General features: G+C 43.3%; 1 protein-coding gene across 1 annotated transcript; it reads right to left on the reverse strand.

The window, feature by feature from the left end:
- Nucleotides 1-814: 814 nt before the first annotated feature.
- On the reverse strand, nucleotides 815-10,175 carry ints9 (integrator complex subunit 9). Its single transcript, XM_021612383.2, has 16 exons — nucleotides 9,561-10,175; nucleotides 9,086-9,213; nucleotides 8,581-8,641; nucleotides 8,421-8,483; nucleotides 8,138-8,277; nucleotides 7,755-7,841; nucleotides 6,287-6,407; nucleotides 5,949-6,195; nucleotides 5,576-5,756; nucleotides 5,272-5,332; nucleotides 4,907-5,078; nucleotides 4,527-4,651; nucleotides 4,201-4,368; nucleotides 2,310-2,408; nucleotides 2,026-2,163; nucleotides 815-1,317 (listed from the first exon to the last, which is right to left on the reverse strand). Exons 1-16 carry the CDS (start codon nucleotides 9,567-9,569, stop codon nucleotides 1,141-1,143), a joined length of 1,977 nt encoding a protein of 658 aa, XP_021468058.1. The 5' UTR covers nucleotides 9,570-10,175; the 3' UTR covers nucleotides 815-1,140.
- Nucleotides 10,176-10,270: the final 95 nt, after the last annotated feature.

Raw genomic sequence — 10,270 nt, forward strand, 5'->3', positions numbered from 1 at the left:
ATAAACGCTGAAATAAATTACTATATTCTGACATTTCACATTAAAATAAAGTGGCGATCCTAACTGACCTAAGACAGGGAATTGTTCTAGGATTAAATGTCAGGAATTGTGAAAAACTGAGTTTAAAATGTATTTGGCTAAGGTGTATGTAAACTTCTGACTTCAACTGTATTTTGTAACCTAAAAGCTGGTTCTATAGTTTGTTTCCACACCGAGGCTTATCAGCTCCATCCTGTTAGGGGAACATCAAAATCATGACAACTAAAATAAACTAACTCTTCTGTTCCAATCGGTCTTGCTCCAGTCCCGAGCCAAAACCTGGCTACAGACCCGTTCACTGAAGAAATGTGGACTTGGTCATGTCACGAGTTGAAGCTATAACAATTCTTTTCCCTGTAAATTGTGAAATCTAATCATGCATAATGGTTGAGCTGTCCTTTGTTAAAGCATTTGGCAGTGATGTACTTTGACTAAATGGAGCCTATTCTAGTATTGTACTCTATCAGCATGATCAATCTGGTTTTCATGACCTCCAAGTGACAGTATTGAGGAACTGCAATTATGGAATAAGGAATTCTACAAAATGGCGTCTGTAAAGCACCGTCACACCCTCCTGTGGAATCCGGAGGAATTTTCACTTCCTCCTTGGTGGAGAGAGGACAATTGACTTCTCACTGTTTGTTACTTTACCCTAAAAAGACTCAAATGAAAGTGTATTTGCTAGTGAATACAGGACTCTTCAGAACTGATTCTAATATTGGTCCTGGACATTTTTTTGTGTGTGGGATGATTCTTTTAAATCAATAAAAGTTACTAACTTTTTCCTTAATGTAGTTTATTACAAGACTATTTATAAAAGTACTACCTGCTTACATACAAAACAAACAACAATGACATCACCAGCTGAACAGAGGAGACAAGCCAAGGAAGCCACTTCCAGCTAATGCAGTAGAGAAAGTGCATGTTTGAGATTGACTACATAGGCAGTTGGTGACTAGATGGACTGATCTACCAATTATAATAAGTAGTCATTTAGAATGCCAGATTTGCAGAACAGTCCATCTGCAGTTGCCAACTGCAATGTAACACTCAAACGCGCACATTGAGGATAAATCGGTGCCGTTGAAGTCGGGGGAAAGGTCAGAGTTTCATGAGGAAGCGCAGCACCAGGTCCCTGAGAGCGGTACGGAGTGGCTCGTTGTCGTCACACACAATGTGTGTCCCGTCCTCCTCCAGCTGGATCAGGGTGTCCTCGGCCTGCAGGTGCAGAATGTGGCCGTCTGTGGTCTCCTCTACCTTGACCTCCGTGATACCGTGCTGGGAAGGAAGAGAAAGGAAGAAGACCGCTGAGCCTAAATGGGTGCATATATGAAGAAACCGAAGTGCAAGGCAGAAGCTCTCCTGAGCCAATTGGTAGCTTGGAGGGAAAGCTATCACCATACTGTTTACATGAACCCTGTCTCTTAAGATATGCTGATGCCAAAGGAATAGGGGAAAGGCATACACATATGTAATCAGTGTCCAATGCTTTGAAGGTGTCCCGCTCACCCAAAATAAATGGACACATCCACTGATCATGTGACATGATTTTTTCTTATGTTTAGACTCAATAGCGCATTGAAGCCAAATTAAGTCGGTTAAGATGGCATCTCATGGCAGAAATAACATGCGCAGTTTGAGCTATTCCAGGAAGTGATGTTGCGGGCTAGCTCAGTGCTGCCCCCTCATTGAGTAACTCAAGTTGAAGTCCGACCAGGGTACTGCAGGCTGCCATTAGCAACTATATTATCCTTATAACCTCTGTGTTCGATTCTAAAATAATCAGTTCAAGGACATACATCTGGTGTATTAGAAGCAACTACTGGTACCGTGATTGTCTTTGAAAAATGTATTTATTTACACAAAGATTGCCATTTACTATAATGGGGGGCCCCGTTTCCTGCAAGCAATGACTGCAGTACTGCGGTCGGCCTTTAACCTCCATGGCTTCAATAAGAGGGGGCAGTCGTTCTCCCCTGTTCTCACCTTGTGTAGCATGGCTAAGAAGGCTTCCAGGGGTACAGCTCCACTGAGCAGGGGTTTGGGGGCCAGCACTTCTGGGGGCTCCTCTACTACACGCTTCCTCTTCTTACTGGGGGGCAGCGGAGGGGGCTTGGGGACTGGCTGGTAGCACACAGACAAGATAGTTAGTGGTGTATACATCACAGCTTTGCTGCTGATACTAATGAATTTTACTTTCTGGGCAATTTACTTTTTCAACACATAATTACGCACACACACACACACACAAAACCTACACTCCCACTGACCTGCAACGTATGCTTGTTATCCTTGGACTGCAGAACTGCGGACACAGTTGCTACAGAGATGCCAGGTTTGATCTCAGAGGGCACTAGGGATTTGGCCAGCTACAGAGGGTAGGGGTTTAGAGACTGTTAGAAAAAAAACTAAACAACACCCTAATGTTCCATATAGTGCACACTACTTTTGGCCAGAAGAGGTTTATATATACAGTGGGGCAAAAAAGTATTTAGTCAGCCACCAAAGTTCTCCCACTTAAAAATATGAGAGAGGCCTGTAATTTTCATCATAGGTACACTTCAACTATGACAGACAAAATGAGAAAAAATAAATAAATCCAGTAAATCACATTGAATGATTTTTAATGAATTTATTTGCAAATTATGGTGGAAAATAAGTATTTGGTCAACAACAAAAGTTTTTCTCAATACTTTGTTATATACCCTTTGTTGGCAATGACAGAGGTCAAATGTTTTCTGTAAGTCTTCACAAGGCTTTCACACACTGTTGCTGGTATTTTGGCCTATTCCTCCATGCAGGTCTTCTCTAGAGCAGTGATGTTTTGGGGCTGTTGCTGGGCAACATGGACTTTCAACTCCCTCCAAAGATTTTCTATGGGTTTGAGATCTGGAGACTGGCTAGGCCACTCCAGGACCTTGAAATACTTCTTATGAAGCCACTCCTTCGTTGCCCGGGTGGTGTGTTTGGGATCATTGTCATGCTGAAAGACCCAGCCACGTTTCATCGTCAATGCCCTTGCTGATGGAAGGAGGTTTTCACTCAAAATCTCACGATACATGGCCCCATTCATTCTTTCCTTTGCACGGATCAGTCGTCCTGGTCCCTTTGCAGAAAAACAGCCCCAAAGCATGATGTTTCCACCCCCATGCTTCACAGTAGGTATGGTGTTCTTTGGATGCAACTCAGCGTTCTTTGTCCTCCAAACACGACGAGTTGAGTTTTTACCAAAAAGTTATATTTTGGTTTCATCTGACCATATGACATTCTCCCAATCTTCTTCTGGATCATCCAAATGCTCTCTAGCAAACTTCAGACGGGCCTGGACATGTACTGGCTTGAGCAGGGTGACACGTCTGGCACTGCAGGATTTGAGTCCCTGGCGGCGTAGTGTGTTACTGATGGTAGGCTTTGTTACTTTGGTCCCAGCTCTCTGCAAGTCATTCACTAGGTCCCCCAGTGTGGCGCTGGGATTTTTGCTCACCGTTCTTGTGATCATTTTGAACCCACAGGGTGAGATCTTGCGTGGAGCCCCAGATCGAGGGAGATTATCAGTGGTCTTGTACGTCTTCCATTTCCTAATAATTGCTCCCACAGTTGATTTCTTCAAACCAAGCTGCTTAGCTATTGCAGATTCAGTCTTCCCAGCCTGGTGCAGGTCTACAATTTTGTTTCTGGTGTCCTTTGACAGCTCTTTGGTCTTGGCCATAGTGGAGTTTGGAGTGACTGTTTGAGGTTGTGGACAGGTGTCTTTTATACTGATAACAAGTTCAAACAGGTGCCATTAATACAGGTAATGAGTGAAGGACAGAGGAGCCTCTTAAAGAAGAAGTTACAGGTCTGTGAGAGCCAGAAATCTTGCTTGTTTGTAGGTGACCAAACTTATTTTCCACCATAATTTGCAAATAAACTCATTAGAAATCCTACAATGTGATTTTTTAATTATTTTTTCTCATTTTGTCTGTCATAGTGTACCTATGATGAAAATTACAGGCCTCTCATCTTTTTAAGTGGGAGAACTTGCACAATTGGTGGCTGACTAAATACTTTTTTGCCCCACTGTAGCTAGCCCCGATTTCCAGGCTTCTTCAAAACAGCAGAGTGATGAACGAGACTTAGGAGTATAGAAATGTCAGACAAGTGTGTTGCAACAGGGCCTACCTCTGGCAGCAGCTGGATGCGTTCCCAGCGGCGTCTGAAGGGTAGGCCCAGCACAGAGCAGCGGCGATAGGGCATGGGAGGGGGCTGCAGCTCCAGCATCAAGTCTGAGCGGTGGGACTGGGCTGGTGGGGGCTGGGTGTACTGCTCTGGACACACCACATGGAGAGGCTGGGAGGGGAGGTTATGTGCAAAAAGGTAGAGGATTATCCATGTATAACTGTGGTTGATTTGAACAAACTCGGTATCTCTTCACTTTCATTTTGAACTCAACATAGATTCATTCACTTAAAAAAAAAAAAGTTACAGATATTGAGTGAATTGAGTACCTGGACCTCCTTGAGCAGCTTGGAGACCTGGTGGAAGTTGAGGCGAGTGTCAATGGGGCAGTACACACACTTCATGGCTAGGGGCTGGTACGGTGCTAACGCATCCAGGTAGGAGAAGTCTGGTTCTATGGGAGTAAGAGAACCATTTCAACAGTTCATTTATTAGACCACATATTTTAGGCACAGACCGTAACGAAAGGCGCCTTGGGACCACGGAATCTGGCGTTTTGTTTTATATTGTCTACTAATTATATTTCTTATAGACCACAAAGCTTTAAGGGCAGGTCAAGTCTCTTGTGACAGACTATCTAGCTAGCACAAGATTAGGGACACGGTACCATGGCTGGCAACTTGCCATGTTCTGGTACAGTTGTACTCACCAGTGAAGATTATAGTGTTGAGGCTGGATTTGCCCCACAGTTCCATGAAGTGCACCACGTCCCCGAAGCGAAGAGATGGGTGTCCGGTGAACACCACACACGGTTGCCGGAACTCACTGCTGAAGTCGCCATGGATACTGGGGTAGTGCTTCAACTTGTTCGTCTGAATCAGCTAAAACATATATAGACACAAGTGTCAGAGATAGGCCAACATACAGCTAAATTATAAAGAACATTTTGGTTAAAATGTATAAAGTTATGGTAGATTGAGTAAGTCAAAGATGCAAATGACCTGCACGGTGCAATGTAATTTCATATGGCAGCAACTCTCTTTAAAATGAATGAATTTAAAGACAGAGCCTTACCTCAGCGTGAGGGAAAGGAGGTTCTGGAAGGTAGACCTTGGACTGCTTATTGTGACAAAGCCTGTTGGACGTGTAGGGAGAGGGGAAAATACTTATCTCCAGGGGCAAGTTTTCTACCAACAGTCATTTTGTGTTTAATCCAGGTTAACCTTTTTTACAGGTTTGTCTTAAGATTATTCTTTTTTTTAAATAATAATAATTACAAGAAAGAGATGGCAGGGTGAAATCTACAGACAGCTCAAAAAGCACTGGTCATAGAAAGAATGTGCTAGAAGAATTGGAATTCTATGGCTCTGGATCTCACCACTCTGCGAAGATCTGTGAGAACTCCAAAGAGCTGTTGGCGACGGGCGAGATGAAGTAGAAGGGGGTGGAGCCTAGATTGGCGTTCTCTATGAACTGGTAAAGACACTCCAGGAGATCATAGATCACCCCCGAGGAATAGCATGGCACCAGCACGTTGCCACCAGCACGGATCGTCATGGCTACAAGCACAACAGACAGTTTGGTCCGACACAACGTCATAGGTCAACCTGTAGTTAGCTTTCTGTGTACCTGTCTAAAAGCAAAGATTAGGTAATTGCACTGTTGATGGAGCAATGGACACTGATGACAGCCAATGACCATAGGAGTTGGCAAGACAGTACAAACCGATCTGGGAACAGGACACCACATACCTAGGTTACTGCAGAAGTCCCCTAGCATGCCATCTGGGTTGGCGGTTGGCATCTGTGTGAGGCCCGTCAGAATCAGAACGTCACTGTTCTTTAGGGAGCTCTGATCCATGGGCTGTGGATGTGTGGTGAGGAGGGAGGAGCCAGAGACATACGAAACCTTCTCATAATGTGATTGGATGATCCAGTTAGAGCTACCCAATGAGTAACCAGAGCTCAGGGGTGTGACCTGCACGGCGCCAAACAGCTCCTGGAGAGAGAAATTATAAAAGTTAGCTTAAGTTATTAGGTGAATTAGTGTGTGTGTGTTTGAATTATAGTGCACAAGACGGATCTCTTACCACTTTCTGCGAGTAGCCCACGAGCTGCACCTTGCTGAGAGCAGAGTTGACATCCTGCATACTGTAGCATCTCTTCCAAGTCGACACTTCAACAGCATCCTTCAGCGGGCCAGGGAGCAGCCTAAACAGACATTCAGTCTCTATATCAAGGGTCTTTAATCTTTTCTTGCCCAGGGACCCCCATCATCTTAGCAAATAAGGACAAGTAATCAACATTTTAAAATGAATAGATTTGGTACATAGTTTCATTATTTTGACCTCCCCACATTATAATTAGAAGAAATGTAAACTCTAACATAGCCTGTTAGCTAGAAACGTAACTCCAAACTGGAGAAGTACATTTCCTGAAGAAAATGTGTGTGCTTGCTAGCTTTAAAAAAACAAAAACGTATTTATGATATTGAAATAAGTTGCAGTAGTGGTAGTGACTGCTTAAGTAATGTTAGGGACTGGTTATAGCTGGAAAAGTAGTTAGACAGAGAAATGTATTGACTGACTGAATGGCTAATTGATTGGATAGGATTGCCTGAACATGTGAAAGTTGAAAATGTAATGGCTAAACTCAAATGCGAGCATGTCATTTATTTTAGAATGCGTTGTTTTGAATTATAATGACTCAACTGAAGCCGGGCTGGTGTGTTGTCTGCTTTGACACCTCGCTCAATTAGAAGGCTTCTCTATTTTTGCGTTTTAACGATGGCGCTGTATCACACAACACATAAAAGGTCATTATTCACATCTTTCAAGCTCATTTGAATTGGAAGAGGTAGCTAAGGCTTGAGGCTTTACCATACATGCTAAATTAAACCAATTCCTCCACTTAAGGAAACACAACATTGCTACCGGCAAAGATGGTTGAAGAATTGGCCTATCCTGCTAGTGTAACCGGTGAGAAATGGCTAGCTAGTTAGCGGTGCGCGCTATTAGCGTTTCAATCGGTGACGTCACTTGCTCTGAGACCTTGAAGTAGTTGTTTCCCTTGCTCTGCCGCGGGGCTTTTGTGGAGCGATAGGTAACGATGCTTCGTGGGAGGCAGTTGTTGATGTGTTCAGAGGGTTCCTGGTTTGAGCTAAGATTGGGGCGAGGAGAGGGAAGGAAGCAAAACTGTTACACTAGCATACAGTCAATACTCTGCCTGTCCCGTCTTTTCCACCTGCCTCACTGTCTGCTTCTGGTGAGTTTTAGCTTTACTGTTGGCGAGTTATTTTATCCCAATTAATGCAAATGTATATTGTTATAGTTGATCAAAGTTTATAAGAATTTGAAGTTAGGATAGCCTGAACGTTTTAAAGTTGATCTTGTAGCTTAATTGGCTAAGGAGTAGGAGCATTTTGAATAGCTACCACTGTGTTTCTATTTCTCATGAAAATAGTGTGCTCTCAGTTTGTGAATTACATGTTTATCATAAATTGACATATCCTAAACTAATACATGGAGGGCATTGGTCAGGCCTGTCACCAAGCCATACCTTTGTATTTCCTTATACTTCCAGCAGGTAGCAGACTGGGCCTTGGGAACTCTCTCCATGAAGTTTACCAGCTCCTCCATCAGAAGTCTGAGGGCAGATGGGTAGAATCAGCTGGTGATATCCAAGATCCCCTTGAAATTTTTTCTGGAATGTTTCCATTCTAATGATTCTAGAATGTTATTCTAAAAAGTGAATTGCTAGAATCACATTCTAGAATCACTACATTTTTCTCCAATGTTGCCAACAAGTCTTTACATTCCCTGTGTTGCCAATCCTAGTGATTCTAGAATGTGATTTGCCATTTTTCTGAAATTGTTGCCAATTCTAGAATGTGATTCTAGAATGTGACAGATGATTCTAGTCACGGCAGTCACCCTCCCTACCTGCCGATCTGCAGCGTTGGTTCTGTGGCATACACAGTCCCAGTGAAGCCGGTGTGCTCGGTGATGTAAGGCAGGGCCATCATACAATGGTAGTTGGAGATCAGGATGACGTCTATGGTGGACAGGTCCAGCAGCTCTTTCTGAGTGAGGAAGATGGACAAGGACACGATAAGTAAGACTACCACATTAACATGGGATGATGTTACCCACAGTGAATTATGAAGTGCCCAGGATAATTGTATTTATAGGTTCAAGGTCTGAATTATATCCAGGTTTATATTACCTCAGGGAGACAGAACTCTGGCTGTGAGTCTACAAAGACGCGACCTGCACACTCTTTCAGCTCCTGAAGGTAAACATGTGTGGAGGAATGTTGGTCAACTCAAATTATGAATAAATCCATAGTAGATGAAATAGACATGAAACAAAATGTGACCTCATACCTTCTCAAGGTTTATTGTGCCATCTTTAGACACCCATCCAGGGAGCTTGGAAAGCCTTGGGCTGGAAAAGAGAGAGGGTACTCGATCATCACGGCATGGCAGATGTAGGGGGAAATATGTCTTAATGGTAAATGTCTTTAATGTTAACCTAAGGGGTTATTTTTTTGGGGGGGGGAGATGTAGCCTCAATGCTAGCCTCGTTGAGAACCAGGCTTTCATAAATGGGAGTCATGACAACAATGTGGTTTTCGAGGTGTGAAACGCGAGACCACCCCAATGCTAACTGCTTTGTGGCCGATGTACAGCAGCACTCTTGTGAACCACAGGCTGCTGCTGAGAGGACGGTTCATAATAAGTAGGGAATAGACATGAATAGGAACCATGTGTTTGATGTTATGTATTTGATACCATTCCACTTATTCCGCTCCAGCCATTAGCACAAGCCCATTCTCCCAAATGAAGGTGCCACCAGCCTCCTGTGTTGTGACCATCACTTTAGTCTCACCTGTGCACCAGAGGCAGTGGTAGAAACTGCAGGACAGAGGTCGTGTCCAGCCCACAGTCCAACATGATGGTGGTGGATTTGAATTTGAGGACATTGCAAGGCAGGGTGGGGTGACCTGACAGACAGTACTGGAAGAAAGAGATGCTACACACATGTTATCTCTCAACAGGCATGATAGCGAAGTTAGCTAGAACAACAACAATAGCAACTTGCATAGCAAATGCAACAAAAAAACGGTCTTGTCAATAATTGGTTGCTGGCCTGTCAGTGTTCAAAAACGTGCAAATGTGTGATAACTAATTGCAGTTCGTTAACTGTTAGCAAGGTAACGTTAACATGCTAGTCATGGCAAACAAAAAGAGCTACCGGTATTTGGCTAACCAGCTAGCCTAGCCAAGAAGCCATATCAACTGCATTAGCATACAAAAGATTGTGTATGTTCATGGTAAATTCTCCTCATGTTGGATCAACTCACCAATTTCATCTTTATCGATTATAATGTAGACAAATCAAGTCTATCTACAGCATTGTGGACAATTCTTACTTTTGGACTACCGCTTTGTTGCAAACATAAATTGTTGAATTTACCACCCCCTACAGTTGTGGAGTACCAAGTGTCCTTGCATGAAAGAGTTCATCCTTGACCTGAACACTATTGGGAGAGTGGCTATGCATATTCATGTGATGAGGCTCGTAGCGTAGCATCTCTCCATTGACTACAGACGGTCGACGTCTACAACCCTTATTCAATATTCAAATATTGATTACAATAATGAGATGTATCCACCAATCCAAAGAAATAACAGGCGGAAGCTAAACAGCCCGCCGTGCCGCTTTGTGGTCAATAACTGCTATTGTTAGGGGACAGATATGTATCTTGACAGTATATCCATAATATTTGGATACACGCGAAATTAGTTAGCTAACGTTACATTAATTCCATGATGGGACGCAAATCATCTCAAACAGATTGCCTACCTACAAACATATTACTACATAGAAGCCATGCAGAGAGAGACGCCAAGACCGTGCCCTGTAGCTGTCAGTCTGTAGATAGCAAATGCTAACACTAAACTAAACAACTATATACGTCAGTCGGTGGACCACTTAATAACAGATAGAACAACGAGACAGGTATTTCACTGGATGTAAAATGTGAAGCATCCGCTTGGCGTTTTCACTCAC

This window comes from Oncorhynchus mykiss, chromosome 8 (assembly GCF_013265735.2).
Source record: "Oncorhynchus mykiss isolate Arlee chromosome 8, USDA_OmykA_1.1, whole genome shotgun sequence".
Lineage (NCBI taxonomy): Eukaryota > Metazoa > Chordata > Actinopteri > Salmoniformes > Salmonidae > Oncorhynchus > Oncorhynchus mykiss.